Source organism: Peromyscus maniculatus, chromosome 10, assembly GCF_049852395.1.
Source record: "Peromyscus maniculatus bairdii isolate BWxNUB_F1_BW_parent chromosome 10, HU_Pman_BW_mat_3.1, whole genome shotgun sequence".
Taxonomy (NCBI): domain Eukaryota; kingdom Metazoa; phylum Chordata; class Mammalia; order Rodentia; family Cricetidae; genus Peromyscus; species Peromyscus maniculatus.
In genome coordinates, this window is record NC_134861.1 from 40,919,698 (window position 1) to 40,943,631 (window position 23,934).

Sequence of the window (23,934 nt, forward strand, 5' to 3'; positions counted from 1 at the left end):
ACTACCACTGCGGAAGGAGTGAAGTGATGGTCATAAGTTGTTATCTAACCTCTGCATGGGTGTGCAAGTGAGCATGTGTATCCACAGGCATGAGTTAGGACATGTGCACACACACAGGAGTGTAAAGCTAATATTTTTGAAAGCATGTAGATAACGCAAAGTCAGGTGTGTAGCATGAGAGGCTTTCCCACCAGAGGTCAAGTGGCCTTTGGATCTATTCAGATTAGAGTTGTTAAGATCTACAATTTGACCATACGGGTTCTGTAAGACAGTAACCCCTGGAAATGTATTTCCAAACTCAGTATCACTTTATGTGTGGTCCTAATTCTTCAAATATCCCCGAAAACAAGCCACAAGTCAAGGTAGCAGGAGGCTTCGGATGCTTAGGACATCCACAATGTTGGAAGTCACACAAGAAATATGAAACATCGCCTGTTCCATTAAGAACGAACTGTACATTAAGAAAAAAAGCCTGCAAATGACCTAAGCTATCTGAACAAGTTCTGTGCTGCAGTCACCTCCTACCCCACCCTGGGAACTCCTCAGCACTTTTACAGTTGTCCTGGGTTGAGCCATTTGCCTGGGACGGGGCATAGCAGTGCCTGGCTGCTAAGTGAACAGGTGAACATTTGTGGAATTCTGACAACTTCTTGTCAGCCAGATTCAGGAATGAATATAAGCAACACAATTTATTGACTTTTATTCTATTTCTAAAATTCACCCTCATTAAAAAAATGGTAAATGTGAGGAAGAGTGAAGGCTCTAACCGAATGGGAACCAGAGTAACAATAGCTACAGCTCCAAGAGGGCCCTGAGCTGCTGCACTTGGAGTATGCTTAGCCACATGAACATCTGCAGAGACACGGGTCTTATGAGAAATGACAGCATCCAACTCCACAGAGTATGATAGATACATCCATTCCCCTGGAAGAGCCATTTCAAATACACAAACATCAGTACAGATAGGCACTTCAGCCCTGACTTTACTCCATGTGAAAAAATGAATTTTTTTTTTTTTTTTTTTTTTTTAGTTTTTTAAAAACTAAAAAAGATATGGTTTCTCTGTGTAGTCCTGCTGTCCTACAACTTGCTCTGTAGACCAGCCTGGCCTCAAACTCAGAGATCTGCCTGCCTCTGTGTCCCAAATACTGGAATTAAAGGCGTGTGGCACCACTACCCAGCCTTGATTTGTCTTAAGAGTAAACTTAGCCAGGTGGTGGTGGCACAGGTCTTTAATCCCAGCACTTGGGAGACAGAGACAAGTGGATCTCTGTGAGTTCAAGGCTAGCCTGGTCTACAGAGCTAGTTCTAAACTCTGTCTCAAAAAATAAAAAACAAACAAACAAAAAAACAAACAAACAAAAAAGAGCATATTTAAAGGACACCATATATGATTCAAGAGGCACTTGCCTGGATTCCAAGAAAACTGTTCCATGTTTCTTAAGCACACTATTAGCAACAGCACATAATTTGTGAATCGTTCCTTAATATCTTAAAAAAAAAAAAAAGGAGAGAATTGAACATTAAGTGCTAAAATGTATTAAATAGGGAAATAATTAAATAATTCTATTAAAACATCTGTAAAGAAAAATAGTGATTTTTGGAACCCATGGGGTTCCCTTTTAGATACCAAAATTCACAGTGCTCAGGTCCCTCATACCAAACACTGCACTATCTATCTGTACCTAACCTATCACCTTCTGTCATATGCTCTAAGTCATCTTTGTATCTTAAGTTGTATCAAATACAATGTATATAGTTGTTATGATGCATTATGTAGGGAGTGGTGACAAGGAAAGTCTTCACATGTTCAATGAGGATGTGACTTTGGTTTAGAGTATTTCCTACAGCCATAGAGGCTAGCTAACTGTGTGTGTGTGTGCGCGTGCGCACAAGTGCGTGTGCACATATACCCATGCGTGCAAGCCATTACTTCATTTCCAACTTATTACCAGTATGGGATTTAAAAAAATTAAAATGTTCAAATTGGGTCATTAAATGCCTCCAAAAGTCTTTGGGAATATATGACAAGGGTTTTCATTTTTATAGAAGAATACAAATAAAATAGAATCATAGAACAAAATACAAGACTTTGGTTAGAATAAACTTGTGTGCTTCTAGGAAATATCTAACCTGGTAACAAATGTGTACGTAATTTCTTACTTAAGAGAATACTTGCATTGTAATAGCATTGCTTGGTGGTAGCTAGAGAGAATTTCTTTTGTGTGTGTGTTTATAAAGAATTAGGTTTCACAGTGGTGTTTGCCCTAAGTTAATAATTGGCTGATTAATTGGAATGAATTTAATGAAAATAAAGAACTGACTTCTTGTCAGAGACAATTTATATATTTAAGTTTTTTCAGCTGTTTTCTTCTTAGGAGCCCAAGAGACCATGTAGTCAAGAAATAAGTACCTGTGACAGTGAGTGTGTACTATGCGTGTGTCTGTGTAAGCCTGGGAGCTGTAGCTACAAACTGTCACTCAGATAGCACAGCTTCCATCCCACCTGACCGTGACACTGCCTGATCGGAACCCTGCACCACCACGTCCCCTCAGTGTCCTCTGTGGGACCGACCGTTCTTCTTCTCCATTCCCCACTGTTGTCGCTCCACACCACGACTGGCTTTCCCTCCACTGCAAATCCTCTCAGGTGAGCTACCTTTACTGTCTGTGCCTTCCCCAAATTCTTAAACTCTTCCAGTCAGGGCCGGGACCTTCATTCCAGAGCCGCCAAGCTTCTCAGTTGTGGGTCTGAACTGCACCTTTAACCCTTGAGCTCAGTGGACACACATGCTGTGCAATCCATGAAACCAGAGTGTGAATTCTTACACAATACCATTTGCAAGGTATAGACAGCAATGAGTTTTGAGGTTCAGAGTACAGATACGCCCCCTGTGAAATGCATAACAGAACTGGAAAAGCATATGCGGGTTTTCAAATGCTCATTCTGACAAGCTCACAACACAGTGCATACTCTTTCGGATGATTTCAAAGGAGATGCAACTTAAAGTCTGTCCTAGCATAGTTCCTAGCCAAGTCAGCTCAAAGGGAGGAAATATTCTCTGTGCTTCCTTAGAGGTGGATCTGAATTCATGGGGGTGCTTTTCTTAATGGACCTTTAACTGGAATTCTTTACAGTTATTCACAGATCTGTCTCTGTATGTATGTTAAATTCTTTCTAATTTTCACTAACAAAGTTAACAAAGCAATGTACTCATTTTAACTGTCCTACTAAGAATGGCTGCATAAGACAAACTTGGTTCTTAACCCAATTATCTGGAAGGAAACTGAGCATATCATTTGATGCAAGCCAAGCAGGCTTCTGAGCAAATGGAGCCAGAGCAGGGGAGTGTTTAGGCTTGTATCCACTCTTGCACATAGAAGCCGCGGCACACAACCCCCATAGCTGCCATTTCAGCTGGAAGAGCACCTATGGCAGAGGGGGAACTCTCTTCAGGGGGCTCTTGAAGAAAACAGGTGATTCAAACTATGAGAAAATGAATAAAAACCAACCATTTGATGGATAAATACAAGTTTATAATATGAAAAATGGAGATTTTTTTTTTTTTTTTTTTTGGTTTTTCAAGACAGGGTTTCTCTGTGTAGCTTTGCGCCTTTCCTGGAGCTCACTTGGTAGCCCAGGCTGGCCTCGAACTCACAGAGATCCGCCTGCCTCCGCCTCCCGAGTGCTGGGATTAAAGGCGTGCGCCACCAACGCCCGGCGAAAAATGGAGATTTTAATATTAAGTAAAGTTGACAAGGTAAAAAATTTTATTTCAAAAATCTATCAACCTAATATGTAAATGGAACTACAGAATATTAAAATGAAGTTTTATTCTGGTACTTTCTACTTTTTTTACATTTTAATGTTTTACATACATCTTTAAGTCAAGGCTTTATTTACTTAAACTGTGAACTTTACTAAAACATAACTCAAATCTTTAAAAAGTTTTTTTCATAGTAAAGCAAAATCTCATATAAATGATGCTGTGGCTCAGAGCTTTCAGATCCATCATGGACAGCCTCACAGAATTGTCTAGACCTTATTCATTTTCCATTTGTTCTTCTTATTCCTTGAAAAGTTCTCAAATCTACAATTCTAAACCGTTTGTTTTAATTTATTCATACATCATCATTTTTGTCATGAATTTCCATACAATGAAATGCACAGATCTCGAGTACATAGGCTGGTGATGTCTGGTGCCATTTTAACTAGAAATGGAACAGTTCTACCATCAAGAAAGTTCCTCTGACCCTTCCTCCACTTATGTTCCATTCCTAACAAGTAACCACTCTGCTTTCTGTCATCATAAATTAATTCTGTCTGATCACAGACCTCAGATAAACGAAATTCAATCATACTATCTGAGGCTGGTGTTTGTTGCTGAACACAATGCTAGAGATATACACAGCAGGATATATCAGTAATTCATTTTCCCCCTTCATTTTAACTTGTTTGGTGTTGTGTGAACGTGTTGATGTCTGGACAGTGTATGTGGAGGCCACAGGTGTTGTTCCTCAGGATGCATACACCTCTCTTTGGACAGGACTTTCACTGTGCTGGGGGTCACTGAGTAGGTCAGGTTGGCTGCTAGCAGCCTCGGGGAGGTGTGTGCCACCACGTCCAGCTTTATATGTGTTCTCACAATAAAGCTGGGTATTCAGGCTCGGGCAGCAAAGCGCTTTAGCAACCAGGCTACTTCCCCAGCCTCCGTTTTCCTTTATTTGCTGAGCAGTATTACATGGCTTGTACGTACGATCATTTATTTATGTTCCTGTTGACCCTGGGTTGTTTCCACTTTGGGGCTACCCTGAGTAGAGCTGCCACAATAACTCCCAGTGCTGAATTATAGGGTAGTGAACACCACAAAAGTGGCTACCCCAAAGCTTTCCAGAGTAGTTGCAATGTTCATACTCAAACTCACCATCAAAGCACAGAGAGCCAGTTAGTTCCTATCTTCCCAAGTTTGGCATTGTCAGCCTACAAGAGCATTCTGGTGGCCATGTAGTAATGTCTCATTTGATTTTCCTTTGTATTTCCCTAGTGATACTTTCCCTAATGATGCTAGGCACCTTCGTGTGAACGTACTGGCCATTCATAAATTTTCATTTTCAAGATCCAAGTCTTTTGCTATTCTAAATCAGAGCACTCTTTCATAATTAATTGGCAGAATTTGCAACACATATTCAGGGAGGATAAAGTCCTTTTTCAGTTACATATATAACCTCAACTTTTTTCTTTTAACATACCTCTGATCTGCCTTTTCATTTTTTAAAAATGTTTTTCCTTCATTTTCATTTTGTGTGTATGAGTGTTTTACCTGCAAGTATGTCTGTGCTCCAGGTACTTGCAGTACCCATGGAGACCAGAAGGGGCGTTGGATCTTCTGTGGCTGGAGTTACAGACACGGGTCCTCTCAGAGAGCAGCCAATGCTCTTAAGCTGTGTGAGCCATCTCTCCAGTCCCTGCCTTTTCATTTTAAATCAGCATATATATATTTTTAAATCTTGAAATTCAACTCATATATTGTCCTTATGGTTAGTAATTTTTTTGTGTAGTCTCTAAAAATGTTCCTCTATACAAAACTTGTGGTTATAGTCTCCTATATCTTATTTTAGAAATTTTAAGATGAAGCACTTATGCTAATGGCAACAAACAGTTTTGAATTAACTTTTTTGGAGGAGGACAGGGGTCAAAGTTCTTTCATTTAATATTTATCCAGATGTTACCACTACTAGGTGAAAAATACCTCAGTAAATACTGATCTGTTTTAGAAAAGACAATTTTTAAACCTTTAAAAAATGTTTTAAAATACAATTACTTTTCATTAAGATGTTATTCAACATTTGTTTATGGTAATGAGTCACCCTCAATGAATGTTAATTAGAGCTACAATCAGAATCTGACTACTTACCACTGTTTGACATCTGAAAGAGATTGTTCTTTTCAAACTTCTTGAAAACACTTCCTTTAATTTCAACAAACTGAAATAGCAACAGAAATACCATCTTCGTCACTTTAACAGTTGTAAAAATCAATCTCTCCACAAAAAGCTTCTTAGGAGAAGAGGGAACAAAGACTCTTTTTACATGCACAATATTAGTGTGACTGCCCTTCCTAAACTAACGATACAAAATACAGTTTCGCACTTACATTGTTGGACATCATGATGGTAAGCAGCGACTTGTTGTGAGAGTTAAAAGCCACATTGAGAGTCGTTGCTTGAACCATTATGAGAATTGCATGTAGAACTAAGAGTAGGTCAAGGAAAAAACTTGTTTTCAGAAAATTATTAACACTATCAAAAATGGGAGAAATGATCTCATTTTTCTAAATCAAATCTAACTGACAAATAATTTTCTTATTGTCACAATTTTCCTATTATGTATTTGATATAGATTTGGTAAGATATATGGACTCCACAGGAAACAAGCAGAAGCAGAGGGAAATTTGTACATCCATTACTTAGAACTGAACCCCTGGCACCTAGTACAATGCTTACGAATTAAGCCCTCAAAAAGGTGCTGAGTAAATTGAAGAAATTATGGTGAATGATGAGAGGAAAGAGTAAGATACACACATTCTGCATTATGATAATTTAAAGTTTTAAAAGTAAACACAAAAGTAGTGTAGAGTTGTTTTTCTTTGGTTACTCAAGTGATACAGAAGATTAAAATGGTAAGAAATGTCTCAGGTTGTTCTTCATTTCATGCAGAATTATGTCCTATTGCCCACAGAATAATTTACCTTTGTTCCACTAAAATGGGAACAAGCTCTGTCCCACTTTGTTCCCAAGTATTAATTTCTTCAATGTGTCAGTGACAGTAAGGAAAAGATATGACAGAGTCCTGTGAATGATCCTGCTTTCATAGATATGCACATGTATGTAAACCGATGTGAGTGTAAACACAAGTATGCACACATGCACAGGCACACACACACACACACGTTAGAAAGTACTTGTTCTCCAAAAGAAAAACTTGAAGCAAGAAACACCTATGTGCACACAGACACATAAACACAATCTCCAAAACTGTATCATGCAAATTGCAACCTGAAAAAAAACTTGAGAGTCACACAGCTATGAATATTAACTATAGGCAGACATCAACGTTTCCTTATAATCAATCAATCACAAGGAAAAGTAGTTGTGCATCCAGAAGGCCTTAAACTAATTTACAATGGATATTACAACCAATTTTTCAAAAGAAATCAGGGATTTCATTTTAATCTGCACACCTAAAGCATTTCATGCAGGGACAGGTAAACAAATAAAATAGGGTAGAATCACACTGGATGTGGCTGGAATGTTCACCACATCTACAAGGATACAGACATAGAGAACAGCCATGAAAAAGTGAGGGATGACTCCGATGTGTGCTCTTTTTCTTTCTTTAGGCTCGGTGGCTGTCCAGTAGAGAGCATCTAAGATATCTTGTCCAAACGAGGAGAACAGACGATCTGCTACCTGCAGAGAGAAATAGCAGACACGTTTCCTAGCTGCTCAGTTAAGTATTTCACCAGCCAGCAGATGAAAAGCAGATATTGGGAACCTGAGTTTTAGGATTCTGGGAGGGAAGCTGAAGAAGAGCAAAGCTTATAACTTCCTCCACTTACTCCTGGCTTATGCTTAGTACTCCATACATATGTGGAATCACAATTGGCTTAGTCAAATCAGTCATTTGTAAAATCAAAAACAAGCAAACAAAAACCAAAACAACACAAAAACTTTAAAAAATTGGGAAATTTGAAATAAAAAGTTCAAAACAATTTATGTTTAGTATACCAAGAACATAATTAACAGTCACTCAGAATCTTTAATGTTCTTATAAGAAACAACAAACCAATAGGTAAGTGGGTTTGCAATAGATTTGCAATTTGATAGTGTATGTTCTCATACATACTGTGCAGGCAGTGGGAAGCTTTCCTCTAATTGGAGGAAACACCTATCTTTGAGGAGCTGCTCCCTTCAAGCATGATCCAAGACCAGTGGTTCAGGCGTCACCTCAATAAAAGCTTAGCTCCCAAGCCCCACTAAATCTGCACTGTCCCAAGATCCTCCAGTGAATGACGCCCCTTTCCCAGAAGCTACAGCAAACCTTCTTTGCCCACTTCCTCCCTAGTGTTAGACTTGACGTCTTGAGGACTGGCCAGTCTGCAGGCAGCAGGACCAGAGCGAGCATGCAGGAGCAAGTGGTCTTACCTCTAGCATGTTGTAGATGATATAGAGCTTGATGACAGACTGCCCTCTTATCAGGTGGTACATCATGGAGTAGTCAACATAGTGCATCATAAAATAGCAGATTATCAAAATGACACCCTTCAAAATGTCACACACCTGTGCAGGCTGAAGCAAACGTCTATCCCTGAAACATACAAGTAATAGAAATAGGGCTTTTACTCTTGGTGTTCTCAAAGCAAGTCATCTTTACTGGACAAACGACAGCATCCCAAGGTCACAGTGAAAATCAGCTGACGCTATAAATCTTAACAAAGATGGTTACCCTGAAGACTGTGGAACAGGACACTTTCTGCTGCATACACAATATAAAGATGTTAAACTAGAAGTGGATGAGGACTGAAGAGAGCGGGCAGGCACCTGCTGCTGCTGGTACTTTAAAGCAGCAGCTCTCCGGGGGAGGCAACCTCACGGTACTTGTGACCCCTGGATCAGCCTGCACAGCCCAAAGGGTGTTTTGTGCAAACCAATCTGCACCTTATCCACTGTAGTCAGCAACAGCCCTGGCTAGCTACACAGAGAGTCTGAGGCCAGTGCTGGAATTACAGCCATGCCTAGCTAGCTCCAGATTGTTCACAGTGGTTTGAAGGACCTCACATCTTTACCATAATGTAGGTTCCTCCCTGAACACATCCTATAATTTTTCCAGCCCATTCTTGACAAATTTCTACTCTTTTTCAACTACAAGCTAGCACAATGTACATGTCTCATAAGTAAAATTGTATCTGCTTTATAAACCTAAAATTCTAGGTGTAAAGTTATAGCACTTGATATTTTGGAAAGAAACAGCCAATGTGGCCTCTGTAGGGTTGTGTCAATTTACACTTCTGCTAGTGGCATATTGAGAAGCCTGTGGTCTATGAGCTCCAAAACAACACATGACCAACTTCTGAATTTCTGCCAGTTGCCCTAGTGAAAAACAGAACCCAATATTGTTTTAATGTTACTTTACCTCAGGAGTAGAGTTGGTACTGGGTGAAGATCAAACCTTGCTCATGCTAACAAAGTGCTCTGCCACTGAGCCATACCTCCATTTAAAATAATCTTAAACAATATTTTGAGACAAGTCTCATTAAGGTGCCCGGAAGGCCTTGAACTTGCAATCTTCCTGCCCTGGCCTCCTAAACAGCTTGGATTAAAGGCCTATGTTATCAGGTCTTGCTCTGAATGACTCATTTATATATTTAAGATTTATTTAAATTTCCACTGAATCCTTTCCTCATCTTCTTTCTCTCCCCCTCCCCCTCTTTGGTACTGGTTTGAAGGACAATCTTTTACTATAGAAGTTAGCTCTTTGTAAGATGACTTGAATTTTTCATAATTAAAAAATGAGTCGATTCTTCCTTCTGAGACCAGATCTTAAAAATTAAGCCTAAGTTAAGGAAGGAACAACAAGATGGAGAAAACAAACAGGAAAGAAATTTAGGATTCCCTTTTACTGGACCGAACATTTTCATGACAAGAATGAGTCCATTTGAGTCGGTTGCAGGCTTACTCCTCTGGATCAAGGTTCAGACTTCCGTTTGGCAGATTTTACCCGCAGCACACTCAACTGTAAGAATCAAGTGCTTGCTTTAGGAGCTGTGGCCTCTTCATCTTCACCAGCAGTGACGATTCCAAGCAACAGTGTGAGCTGAACTCATTTGCTCCTGGGCCCCTGACCTCTGAGCCACACACCGACCTCTTAGCAGTTTCTTGGCTATCTATTCTATTCAGCTCTTCTCAGCCTGCCCATATGAGCAGGGCTTTTCCAAAAGAACATGGAAGTCTTTTAAACTGTCCTTTATAACGACGCAGTACTGGCTCTGAAAGCAGCTGTCACAGGACTGCATTTCCATGGGCTACCAGTAAGTTTGGCTGCAATATGGGACACTGCAGGTATGAAACAGACACATCCAGGAAGGGTTGTAAGTAGATGGGAAGACATTCTAGTGATCCTACATGGAGACAGACCTGGCTTTGTTAGTCAGATCACAGGTCCTCCAACAGATGTAGAATTCTGACTGATTTTTCTTTGCAGCTCAGGTTAGAGCTCTGGGCAGAAATACACTGAGCATACAATCACCACCATTACTTCTATCCCAACTTTGCTTTCTCCAATGCTGATCTTCCCCGTCCTACAAAGATCGTGGCCTCATTCTCATGGTAAGCAGGGTGTATTTTATCTTTTGCTTCCCACATACCCAACTTAGAGCACAGTTCTCTGCCAAGGACTAACTGATAATTCAGGAGATTTCATGTCCCACTCCACACAAGGCTAGGACTGGGAGCAGTGATTCTTCTGTCAAGAGCAGACATTTCTATTTCAAATATCAAGAGGAGACATGGTGAATAGTCCTGCCTTCCTGGCCTATGGGTGGTTGTTGCCCCACTGATGGCCAGGGAACATACTGAGAAGCATCAATGCGGGCATGGCTCTTAACAACCACTGACTTTTGAGACCTTAAAAATGATCCTGCAAACTGATACAAATCAGCAATTCATTCCTAGTTGTCAGTAAACTTAAATTATATAATTTATCATTTGGAAAAGTTATCATGTTAAGAAACAAACATACTTCTCATTTTCTTAATTTATAAAATACACAATAAAAAGAAAACAGGACAAAAGATACTGCACTGGTTCCTCAGTTATCTGTCACTGCCTGCTCTGGTGAAATCTTCCACTGCTAACTTAACTGGCTGCTCTGGTGATTACAGGTTTTCAAAATTAAGGACTGCTATTCAAACACAACATAAAACTTGTTTCTCAGTCCCTGTAAACAAGGATCTTCTTTCCACATGTGCCTGTTAATAAAAAAGGAAAGTAGCAAAAACAAAACAAACCACTCCTCAAGTGGCATCTTAAAAGATGCCTGTATGCATGACAACTTCTCCAGGATCTAACCTCACAAATGAGTTTATCTAATTAAAACAACTTGAACCAATCACGGCATTTGCTCCTCTCCACCAGTATATTTTTAGACAACTATCAGTAAGCATTACAAACTCCATAAGAAGCTTATCTATAATGCTGCCAATCAATCTGGAATGAGCATCTGAATAATCTTTCAGGCTGACGTTCCAGTTACGATGGCTGTTAAAGGGCAGTTATGGGCAGTTCCTTTAGCAAATACTGGAAATCTCAAGAGCAGGCTGCACAAAGTAAAAAAACAAAACAAAACAAAACAAAAAAACCCACACTAATCTAATTTAGCTTTGAATAATAGTTTGATTACACATCATGGCATGACAAGATTAAATAAGATACCCAATAGAAATTAAAATAAAAATATTAACACAATTTAAAAGATATTCAGGTTAAAACACCTATACAGAAAGTAGATTCCCTGCATTCTGAAATTTCACCTTTCAATTCCTACAAATAATTCCACTATACTTTTGCAGTTACTACAAATGACAATTTCATGTTATACATTTTACATCTCTGAGCTGTTTAAAGTCTCATAGATCCATGGAAGTATTACATGGCAGAGAATGATGCTCACTGGGAGGCATCCTCACCCTTGATACCTGCTGTGAAAGTGAAACTGGTACCAGCAAGGTCAAGAAGGAAGAGGCAATCATAAACCCAGCCCCCGGAGCCCTGTTGCCCAGTTCATTTCAAGCCATGGACACAGGCCAGGTGTTGGCATGGCTCACTTCACTGTCAAACACGTGTGTAACTGAAGGGCGAGAAGGACAAGTACTAGTGAGATTTAAGACACTATGTATTTCATGTGGTTCACATTTTTTAAAAGAGAAGTCCCTTTATAATCCTAAAGTAAACTAGAATAAAGTACTAAGATCAAGATGCTTTCCTGACCTTGGAAACTGAATATTTTTGAAGTTTGACTGACACACAGCAAAAAAATAATCTCTTAGCATTTTATACTTGATGGTTAACATGTTTTCTTGTACCTTAAATTAATTATATTAGAATGAAGTGGCTGATTTATGAAGCTGTTTGTGTCTGGAATAACACAAAATAAAAGGTGCTTCTAGGAACAAGCGGCTGGGCTGAGCCCTGGGGCAAGGACTGAGGTGTTTGCTGCCACAGAGACCCACAGGGTCATTAGAGATTACGTCACAGGTGATTTTCATGGATGACAGTGTGGTCAAACACTGTGAGGATGTGTGGATAAAACGTAAGACCCAGTGGGGATGCTCCTGAGGTTAGGGAATCACATTCCCTCAGTGCTTCCATCCTCAAATGGTTCTGTGGCCTATGCTGGTGCTTTTGCTTTTGTGCGGAGGTTAATTTGGCCAAGAGTATAGAAGGAAAATCAGGGTTTACTCACCACAAGGAGTCCCTGTGCCACCACACTCCATCCTATAAAGGAAGTGAAAGTGCTCCTCCCTTCGGTCTGATTTACAAGAGAGAAAGAAAGAGAGAGGTTGTAATGTTGCTACGCTACTTAGAGCGTCATGCTGAAGAACATGGGGCGACAAAACCTGATGCTATGAAAGCTTTCTATGTAACAGTGCACTGCTCTCCACTGGTGAACCACACCATCGGCCCTGGTAAGAGGGAATAATGGACGTACTTGTTTCCCCAACAAAGATACCAAGAGCTCTCCATACATGCTCTTGTGGTGGCATTAGTTACTCAGGCCAGAGTAAAGGCTTAATTTTGTATGGAAAGAGAAAAGCCTATTTATGCTGCACATATAATGTTAATTTGAGCATAACTATGTTGAATGAAGTAAGGCACATAGAGGAAAGCCAACAGGTGAAGAAACTCAAGAATTTGAAATCCATAGTTCTTTTGGGAGATAAGAACTCTCCTATGGGGTCAACTCTCAAAAGAAAAGATACTCTCCTTTCCTAAAAGAAGAAAAAAAGAAGTCAATGAAGCCTTCAATAAGTCATCTCTACAACAAAGACAAGGGATCAGAAAATTTGTTTGCCTGAATTTTATTTACTCTAATTGTAAAAGAAAAACACCCTCATATTCTTAAATCTAGTCAACTCACTTATCGCTGTATAACGTTCTGCAGAGCTTCCTTTACTAATAGCTGTCAGTTCTGGGCTCTAGATTTGACCATTTTCCTCTGCAATCTCATTCAACATTTAACTTAGTGTGACAAAATTCTAAAGCACAATATAATGGAAATTTTAGGAAGAGACAGTATTCCCACAGATACTCCATAAATTATACATAATATTTGGTATTTTTAACATATTTCAAACTTGGAATATGTTAAACTTACAAAGATAGTATTTGATAAGGCCAGATAACTCACATAATGTATCCTAACCCAATTCTGTTTCTATGTCTTCAGTCATTGAAAACACACATCATCCTAATCTCTAAACTGAAGCTATCTTACCCTATCTAGGAAAGGAGAAAACTTGCTTCTCATGACCTTAGATGCATCTCTCTCTCTCATTCAACATTGGGTAGCAGGGGTTAAGGCTGTTAATTCATCACAAACAGATTCAACCAAGTCTTTCTAAGATCACTGAGAAGTGGTACAAACTTTCCACAGGAGCAGTGCAGCATCCTTTAAAAGCAGCACACCCCACCGTAGACTCACAATAACACCCCAACAACATCCCCCAGTGAACACAGTTTTAACTGGTTGAGAGTTGGCAAAGCAGTCAAAAGGAAGGCTGAGTTACTGAACAGGCTACAAAATCTTCCTGGTTCTCACTCCTTGTTAAAGGCAATGCCTCTGTTCTCTCAATTGTTATCAGTGGCAACAAAAAAACCAAACCTCAAACCAAAGCCAAAAACCACATCAAGACAGCAGAAGATCTAGGAATAGGCTCAAAGCAGGAACTCTGGGTCAGGGCATCCTTTGCTTTAAAGTCTCTCACAGATGCTGAGCAGAGAGATCTGCATGCAGGCAGAGGAGGAGGAAACACTCACTCAAGGTAGCGATGACAAAAGACATCGTCCTGCTATAGACTACTCTTGCCATGTCGGGATTTAATTAACAAACCCAGCTTTCTTCTACTTTTAGAAAAAAATTAACAAAGAGACTAGGAAGATATTTTTTGACAAAATATCGAAACGGAAGAGATAAGAATGATAACAGCTGTGAAAAAGCATCCAATCAACGTCTTTGTAGGTTTCCAGTCAGACTGAAGGAAAGAGCACTTTTTGTTTGCTGAAAAAGATGGAACATGAGACATCTATAGGCAAAACAAATGAAATAATCTTTAACAGAAGCAGAGATATTGAAAGGGAGGCTACAAGATAGAAAAATTTGGCTATTTCTAAACAATTCTGTAAAAGTAAAATGTATTTGGGTATTCCAGGAATACTTGAAAGGTCATAGGCATAATATTAATGATAGTTTTGTTCAGAGTCACTTTGCACAGTATAATATGTTTTCAGTTCCATGCTTTAAAAAAAAAAATCAACACATTGTTTTCACTGTCCCTAGAAAATAAACTGTGGCTCACACTACTCTAAACACACATTGCTTAATTCATATATAGAATATTGAAGGTATTAAGACATTTAAAGCAGTACTTCATATTTTCTGTGATCTTGCCTGCTCATATAGAAGTTTCAAGATGGTTGAAATTCTGCTACACAATTTTAACTGTATTCTTGTGTATCATTTATCATATAAATATTAGTGATAGCATGAAATGTAACTCTTCAGTTAACCTACACTGCAGACGGAGTATTACAAATTGTTAATAATAGGCTGCCCCCTACAGTCCTCTTAGCTATAAAACCACGGAAAGAGAAAGTACTTTTTAAATGTGACTCAAGTTAATTTAGGCTGAAAAATGCTTCAAACTAAATTTTAAAGCTATCATTATGTGCTAAAAAAAACTTATACTACTATAAAAAGGCTAACTATAGGAAGCACCAATCATTTATGTGAAAAAAACTCGAGTAGATGATTTAAGAATTCCTATTTGCTATATCACCTCTTAATATTCAGAATGGAAAGGCTATACTAGATGCTACTTACATGTCCTGCTTCCCCAACTGCCAGAGAAACACAGAAATGACTTTGAGCAGAAAACAGTGTTAGATGCCTGAAGAACAAGATATGTCTTCAAATAAGATGAGTTTCACCCTCGAGAGACTCTTGAGAACACTGACATGCCATTATCAGGCAGTGTATTTACGTCACCCATGTGCTACCCACATAGAAAGGGAGGAACCAATCCAGAAGAAAGAGTTGCTAGGTTTTAAACCCTTTTAATGTGTCACCCAAGTGTTCCAACAGCTGACCAGAACATGCCATGAGTAGAATATGAACCTGTTTAACACGGCTGATCAAGGAATAAATAAGAAGTAATCTCACTCACAAAGTCTATGGGCAACCCCTGCAAGTTATTTTATGTCAGGTTGTTGCATTGTATTAATCTAATTTCCCTGTATCCACCCTCCTTATTATTCACTCACCAATGAAGATTTGCAAATTGTTAGCATTTTATAGTTTTGTGTTTTTTTGGCTTCGGAAAAGGTAACTAATATGCCATGATCTCATCAAGCTCTCAATAGAGAAACCAGCAAATGCAGGTGAGGCTGTGAGCAGTCAAGACTGTGCTACAAAGGTCTTCAAAGGCTTACTAATGAGAATAAGCATCCTTGAAAACTCTCCTCCAAGTAAAAGGAAATACCTGATAGATCCTAAACTAGTGCTTAAACTCCTAAGACAATCTCATCTGGTTAACTTATGGCTAATAAAACATGTGACATAATTCATATCATTCTGGAAGATGAGAAAGATTATAGACACAAAATAATAACTTCTATAGCACTGAGGTAAGCTGAACTCTTGGAATGGTTTTATTCTCTGCAACCTTGCTAAGAGTAATTTTTATTCCTTTCACAACCTGATCATTATATTATTTCTATTTACATTAGAAGCATTTCTTCCTTATCAAAATGGATTAAGGATCATTTGAAAGGACTGGATTTATTATTATTATTAAGTATAGGCTCAATTTCTACTTCAAAAGAAACTTCTTTGTGACTTAGTCTTTTAAACAAAATTTACAATTTTGACTATGTACTAGTAATTTCTTAACTCAATTTCAGTGGTTAAACTATAATTTCAAGTATTATGTTTCATTAAACATTCACTATAATTAAATGGAGTTTCACAAATCATTGTCCATTTCAGCATTTTAAAATTTCAAACTGAAAGAGAATGTTTTTAAAGTTACAAAGGTGACACTTGGTAGACTCTGCTAAAGCTAAGCAGTGATTTGTAAAGGATGACTACCCAGTAGAGTGGAGGCATGCTGCTCGACTGTCAAGAAGGAAAACTGTAAAACCAAACTTCCTACTCTCCTGAAGAATACAAGCACCCAAGCTTCGCACAGGCTCAACAGTCCACCTTTCTGTTCGGTGGAGCAGAAGTGAAAGAAACTGGCATTTACTCCTGGATGCTGTAGGAGGCCCTCTGCCGGCATGCTTTCTCTATGTCCAGGTTTCTGGGGGCAGGTACTGAGCTCTCAATATCCTCTTTGGACAGATAGGAAGCAAGCTTAGCGGAGGCAGGCACTCACCATTACCCACTAGTGATCCAAGTTGGTTTGGGCTGCCTTGTCTTTTTTTGGACTGCCTTGTCTTTCCTATCCAAGTGATGGCATCATAGAGTTCTCTACTGCCATCAACCCAAAGTCTGTGACTAAGGATTCAAAGGGCACTAACACAGTGATTCTCAGGTGAACTAGGGGAGGAAGCCTGCAGGAAGGGCTCCTTAGAGGATTCTGATAGCCACCTCCCCAGACTAGAACCTGAACCTTCCTCCGATGAAGCCCAGGAGGCCTCATAACCCACATACGGGAGGGTTAAGAACATGGCCAGTCAGTCTCTACTTGTAGTCCTGTTTCTCTTCTGCTCACCCACACAGCCCTCCACCTTAGTGTCAGTTTACTGGCTAAAGCAGTTCTAGTTCAAAATCTCTGGAAAAGAAGACATATATAATATTATATAATATAAATTGAACAGATGAGCAGTGTTTAAAGACCTGTGAATGAAACTATATGAGTCATCTTTATTCTAACAACCCTACTAGTTCTAAAAGTAATGAAATTGTTTGCACACTAAAAATAGTAAAGAGCTAAACTTACCGTAGGCCATAGCAAGGCAGAGTGAAGAGCCTGAACAGCGCCAGGAAGACTCTTAAAGGAAGCAGGGTGAACACATACAGAAAGGCATCGAGGCACAGGAAGATTCCAAAAAACATGAGCTACATTGACAGAGGAGAGAAGAAAAAAAAAAAGAGAGAGAGAAATATTCTTTAGTTGTAGATACAAAATTCAAATGTTCAGGCTGTCTAAACTTTATGAAAAATTAATTCCTGATTATTTGGTTTAATAGCACAATGTTAGGCCCTAGTTGCCGGCCAGCAGGGAAAACAACTGCAGAAAGCAACCACCCCTCCCCCCCCCATACCAAATCCCCCATCGGACCCTGCAATCTATAAGTTCCACGCCCTGCCCATCTGCCTGTGACCCAAGTAACTTCCTGAGACACGGAAACCTAACAGCCAGCTCTCACTGGACCAAGAGGTGAGTGACTCTTCTCCCACCCAGAGAGTCCTGCCTCTAGGACCCAGGCCCTGAGACATCTTTCATGACTCTTCTCACAGTTTTCAGTTTACTGTCCACAGGAGCCAACTACTCAAAAGATGAGTTGCTCAAACTCAACTGATGTGACTTTCTGGTTCTTCTTAAAACATTAGAGAGACTAAAGTCTTCGAGACAAGCTTCCTCCCTTTAACCTTATTCTTCCACGTCCTGTTCATCAGGAGACAAGATACAGTTTTAGTTTGAACAGTTTTTGTAAACTGGTTACTAAGTTTAGCATAATCTTGAATGCATGGACAGCTGCTATACTTGGAGGGCCTTATTCTGATTAACTGCAGAAAATAGTTACTAATTTTTTAACCTCTCCCCTGTTTCTTATGGATTTATACTTTCTATTTTCACCCATTAAATTTAGCAGGATACTTCCTAAGGGGAGGGTGAGGTCTTTCTGTAGCTTGAAGTAACTGGACCTAGTTTGCCAAACTGTGCTACTCCAACAGTGGTGACTTTCTGTATGCCTGACATACAAACATGGTCTGATGAATATATGCTCTCACAATACTCTTCGTAACTTCAGACAATAAACTGTCCGGCCTGCATGCGTTATCTAAATTCACCCTGCTATAAGCAGACATTCCTCACAAAACCCATAGGAAAGTTCTAACTTCCAGGCATGGGGTCTTTAAAGAGGTGATTCAAGTGAAAAGGTTATTAGGATAGGTCCTGATCCAGCATGACTGCTACTCTGGAGATGCCAGTTGTGTGCCTTAGCCTTTAATGGCTGAGGTAGCTCTCCAGCCCAGAGCAGGAATTGGGACACAGAAACACGGAGAAATGACCATGTGAGGACCTTTGGAGAAGGTGGCTGCCCACAAGCCAAGGAGAAAGGCTTCAGGAGAAACTAACTCTGTTGACTCCTCATATCAGGCTTCCCCTTCTGCATCCCTGTTGCTTAAACTGTCCAATGGGAATACTTTGTTATGGTAGTCTCAGCCAACAAATATATACATATTTAAATGAAAGTCTATATTTTATTAATTTTTGACAAAATCCAAATAAATACATTATCTATACTCTAGATTTCTTAATCTGAATATACAGCTTTCCTCAACAATCTAGACTCGTGAACAACAATGAAAGCACTATGTTAGCCTAAGTCATGTGGAAGTCTACAGTTTTAAGTCTTCCCTCCAGGTGAGTCACTCAGATGCCGTTACTGGTATAAAGTGCTGGGTTTCATTCATGTTTTCGAGTTATGCAAAGGAGTACTACCGACTAAGTAGTGGTCCTTGTTTATGACTCTCCTGCCCTTGAGAAGTCTTTGCTATCTGCAGATTCCAAAACGAATCTTGGGTATGTCTACACAAGAACACAAAGCACTAAGGAGTGTGTGTCTGTCTCATGAGCTCATGCTGAAATGAAGATGACATTCCTTCAGCCAATAGCCCTGAAATTGTGAATGTAGGTATGTAACATGCCCAGCCCAGTGGGCACAAAAACACCAGGAAGCAGAATGTGACTTTTAACTATCAGCAAGGGTAGCAGTCATGTTGGTGCAGGGCTAACACAGCTGCGTGTGCAGGAGCAGGAAAGGTCCAAGGGCCAAACCACCTTGGAGAGGTTTAGAAAAAGCCCTTAAATAACGTGAGGAGATGAGCATGTGCCACACATACAACATGAATTGGGCAGAAGACATGGCCTGGCATAGGCAGTAGGAAGAAAGCCTTTAGGGCCATGAGTTGCCAGCAGGAGCACAGAGGTGGACAGTAAAGAGGAGGAGGAGGAGGAGGAGGAGGAGGAGGAGGAGGAGGAGGAGGAGGAGGAGGAGGAGGAGGAGGAGGAGGAGAAGAAAACTCCTCTAGCAGCTCAGCAGATTTTGTGTTAGTACCATCTATGGTGCATAGCCGTAGCAAAAGTCCAAAGGCCTGCCTTTCACATTGCCAAGTCTGTGCCTTAAACCAAGTGGCTGGACAATATCCTTCTGACACTGTGTAGGCCCTATATCTGGACCACTGGAGCTGGCAAAAGATCTCATCACAAAGATAGAGGAGAGCATGTGGCTGCAATTTAAAGCCATTTCAGCTGAGGATAAATGTTCACAAATGTGAGAATACAAAATGCAAAGGAAAAGCAACACAAAGCCCTTCAGTTTGGAAAGGCAGAAATAGAACAGTCCTTACCGATCTGGCATTACATTTTCTCCTACCCAGCAGTCTTCTACATTCCTTACAAATGTAAAGAAACTAGAGAGATGAATGGAGCTGAGCTTAGCCCTGGTCGGACACAATCTGTCCCTCATCCTCTTCATGAACACAGTGACTCAGGCTGCTCTGGTCTCCTGCCAGTGCCTGCAGTGTTCCAGGCAAGCAGTAGGTGTTCAGCACTTGAGGTTGCTCTCAGTTCCTGAGGAAACAATCACCTCTGCTTGACATATTCGGAAGCCATGGATGTGAAGGCTGAATGCTGGCCCAAGGATGTGCATCAGCAAGGGAACTAGCAAGCCTGTCTAGTCAGACCAAAGTTCCTGTTCTTGTTGCTTCAAGCAATTCAAGCAGAGTTTCCACTATTTTTACTATTCTTATAGGTTAGGTTGGGTTTTCTTTTGGCTAACTTACCTTGCAATCTGTTTACTATCTTTAATAAACACAAGAATTTAATGAATCTCATATTTTGACTGGCTGCTAGCTTTAAAATATGTTATAAATAAAAAGCTTTGAGAACACATCAACATAAATAATATGTACTTTCAAATCTTCGTGTGGTATCTTGGGAAGGCAGGTAATTTTTATTTCCTTTTTATTTAGACTAACTATAATTACTTAGCCATTCATAAGTAACTGAATGAATTCCTTCTCCACATACAAGGCATGACTGTAAAGTAATGAATGACACCAGTGACATGTGCAGCTGTTTTTCGGAGCTGTATCTCCTGCCTTCCCTGAACAATTCATCCAAATTTCAAAACAAATGCAATCCTGTGACCACCACAAAACCAGGTGATTTTTTTTTTTCCTTGTTCTTTTGAGACAGGGTTTCCTCTGTGTATCCCTGGCTGTCCTGTCCTGGAACTCAGAGAAATCTGCCTGCCTCTGCCTCCAAAGTGCTGGGATTAAAGGTGCCAGGCCTCCAGCAGTGGTTCTGAATATGCCTTTAGGTCACAGTCTGTCAGAACAGTAGATTGTCACAGGATGTCCATCAAATTCTTGATCCTTGTCACTTTCTTCCCATGTTTCCTTCTTCAGCCCTGCTGCTGCTGTCCATCTTTACCTTGCCCATCTTATAGAATGGGGGACTCTTATTTTACCCAGATCTCACCTTTACAGCAAAGATGTCATCTGCTTGCACTTGCTTTATAAGATAAAAAAGAAACTAAAAATACTGCAGAAAAAAAGAACTCCTAAAGCAAAGTCTAAGGACAATACATAAGGAGAACACATAAAGGAGTTTGGGGCTTTTAATTCTTTGTATTCAGTTGCTCACGTTTTTCCCAGAAAGAAAGAGACAAAGGTGACACAGTTCTTAGGTGAGCACCTTCCCTGGGCCAGGTCACTCCTTACTTTATCCCTTCATCCTTCCTTAATCAAACACTGTAGAGCTTTGCCGAGGCAGAGATTTTTGACGACTGACTCAAGTACATGCTCACAGCCAGGCACAGTGGTGCACACCTACAGCCAGCACTCAGGAGAGTGAGTGAGGAAGGAGGCACAAGACCAGCCGGGGCTACATGTTGAATTCCAAGCCAGCTTGGGCTACATACAAGATCATGTCTTAAAAACAAAACCGCACCAAACAAAACAAAGACAAAAACACCGAAATACTTCCCCCAGCAAACCAAACAAAAAACAAGCAAATAACAAACAAACAAAATAAAAATATGTTTATTGCTTTAAGAAGGTCAAAGTTGAGGCTGAAGAGATGGCTCAGCTGTTAAGAGCACAGGCTCCTCTTTCAGAGGAATGGGGTTCCATTCCCAGTACCCACATAAATGCTCACAACCGTCTGTAATTCCAGTTCCAGGTTATGACACCCTTTTTTAGTCTCTATGGGCACCAGGTATGTAAGTAGTACACAGGCATATATCCAGTCAAAGCACGTCTACATGTAAAATAAAACTGGAACATGTTCTCAGTGAGTCCAAGAACCACTCATGGATGCTGGCTCAGTGTCAAACTCAGCCTGCGAAGGTAGGCAAGTTAAAGTCTGGCTCCTTCCGGAGCAGACACTGCAGGCATGGAGGCAGTGGGCCGCGGCTGAGAGCAGTGCTGGAGCACAGGGAAGTTCTTCTTACAGAGGTAAATTACAAGTCACAAACTGCAGACACTCCATTTTCAAATAAGCTCTTCAGTTTTATTCTTAGAGCCCAGATTGATCAACTGTGGGTTTCAAAATAAAAAACTTCAGAAGCAATTGTGGGCTTAATTAGTGAGCTGGCCCCTGCGATTCCTTGAGTGAAAGCAGTCAAAGGACAGGAGGGTTTGCTGGTCCGACTCTAGAGATCTTGTCCGTCAGGCCCAGTGAACCTCTCCAGGTGGAGCCCTGTCTCGCCACCTCTGCAGGCAGGCTACAGCACCAACTCTGCAGTGACACTAAGGACACATTCTTGAACAGTAGGGGCATGGGAAAGATGTTGGTCAGTCTGCAGGAAACTGCACTATGGTCTACGCTCAAACTCACTGCTGAAGTCCTAGTCTCCTATACTAGAAAACGATTCATTGTAGCCTTTGAACACTAATATTCTATGTTGAGGACATTATAGAGAGGTAATGTTCCTGTAACACTGTTGGGCAATAAACATTAAACATTAAATGTGAAAAGTTCTACAGCTGCTCTTAAACATTTACACAGAACCTACTAACGTTACTCTTAGCCACTTGACAAATACTTATCTCAAAACAACAAAAGCATAGCTTCTACCCCTCCCTTAATGTCATTTGAAATTTCAAAATAAATAAAACTATGGCTAGGAAGAAGCAAAACCAGTTGTAGAATGTATTTTTTCAGAGCTCATGTGAATTCTGAGCACTGTCTCCTACTGAAGCCAGCAAGCATCATCTACTATGTCAATGAGTTGAAGTCTGGAGTGCTAGCTGGAGAAGAGGGTAAAGAGCCTGGAAGAGCTCCCTCCCTAGCCCCAAATGCCACTTTTTATAAAAATATGGACCTACACTTGGGGTAAAGAAGTCCTTGGGACAGAGACTCCACCGGTGTTAATGGAATACAGCAATGGTCAACAGCATAGTGAGAGAGGCCAGAAAACCTCAGGACCACTCATTAGGCATATCCTTTCTACAAAATAAGTACTAAAGTAACTATTTTGGAAACCCCGGGGAAGAATCAGGTTTGTGTGGCATCTGTGTTGGAAGTGGTGGGGGCATTGAGTCATATGCACAAGACAGTCAGGAAAGCTTTTCACAGAGGGGGCAACCCAGAGACTAGACCTTGCCAGGCCGAGTCAAGAGGACCAGAATTCCACACACCAAAAAATGTGCTTCATGCAATGTGGGGTGTAGGCTGTGGGTGCAGTTATATAAGAAGGATAATACTATCTTCAGTTAATAGCTAAGGAGCTCAACTTCTTATCCAGAAGTTCTCAAAAAACTCACATGCAGGGATCTGACTCTGAAAGCAATTGCTGCACATTTAAGGACATCTCCAGAGTAAGTAATTTTCATGTCCCTAAGAAGTCTATACTCAGACGGTCAACAAAAGGACTGCTGAGTCAGGTTCTTATGTGATGGACAAGTTTATATACACATCTGTAACTCCAGGAAGCAACAGAATCTCAATCAATGCATCACAGTCACCATAATCTACATCTGGTATACACTTAACATTAGACGTATTTCATACAAGGTAAATAAACTGAAGATTTTGCACAATGAATGACCCTACTACTTTCTGGCCTCTCTTATTTGATGGTATGTCCTAGGTACTCCACTTATGCTAACTTGGTTAGAATCTTCACAATACACAAGGCAGAATTACTACTTATTACTGTTAATGGGACAGACAGGGCAGAGAGGGTCTTGCTGAGAGGCTGGCCAGATGCAGGACAGTGAGAGTGCCCTTAAAGCTGCAATAGGATGAAAGGTACCCAAATACTTGAGGCCTTCACAGCTCCTGCAGATGAAGGCCCCTGACGCAAGATGACAATGCATCCTTTAGGCTCAGATCTACTTTCAGGAAGAGATCAGCCTTGT

General features: G+C 40.3%; 1 protein-coding gene across 2 annotated transcripts in view; it reads right to left on the bottom strand.

Moving 5' to 3' along the window:
* Positions 1 to 23,934, bottom strand: part of Tapt1 (transmembrane anterior posterior transformation 1) — a 52,016-nt gene that overhangs the window by 12,876 nt on the left and 15,206 nt on the right. For both annotated transcript variants that reach the window (XM_076546251.1, XM_076546252.1), the window contains exons 3-8: positions 17,276 to 17,394; positions 8,205 to 8,367; positions 7,334 to 7,469; positions 6,155 to 6,252; positions 5,916 to 5,985; positions 1,411 to 1,491 (exon numbers count right to left, since the gene is read on the bottom strand). In XM_076546251.1, coding sequence (XP_076402366.1) covers positions 1,411 to 1,491; positions 5,916 to 5,985; positions 6,155 to 6,252; positions 7,334 to 7,469; positions 8,205 to 8,367; positions 17,276 to 17,394 — 667 coding nt within the window. The remainder of the gene's footprint in view (positions 1 to 1,410; positions 1,492 to 5,915; positions 5,986 to 6,154; positions 6,253 to 7,333; positions 7,470 to 8,204; positions 8,368 to 17,275; positions 17,395 to 23,934) is intronic.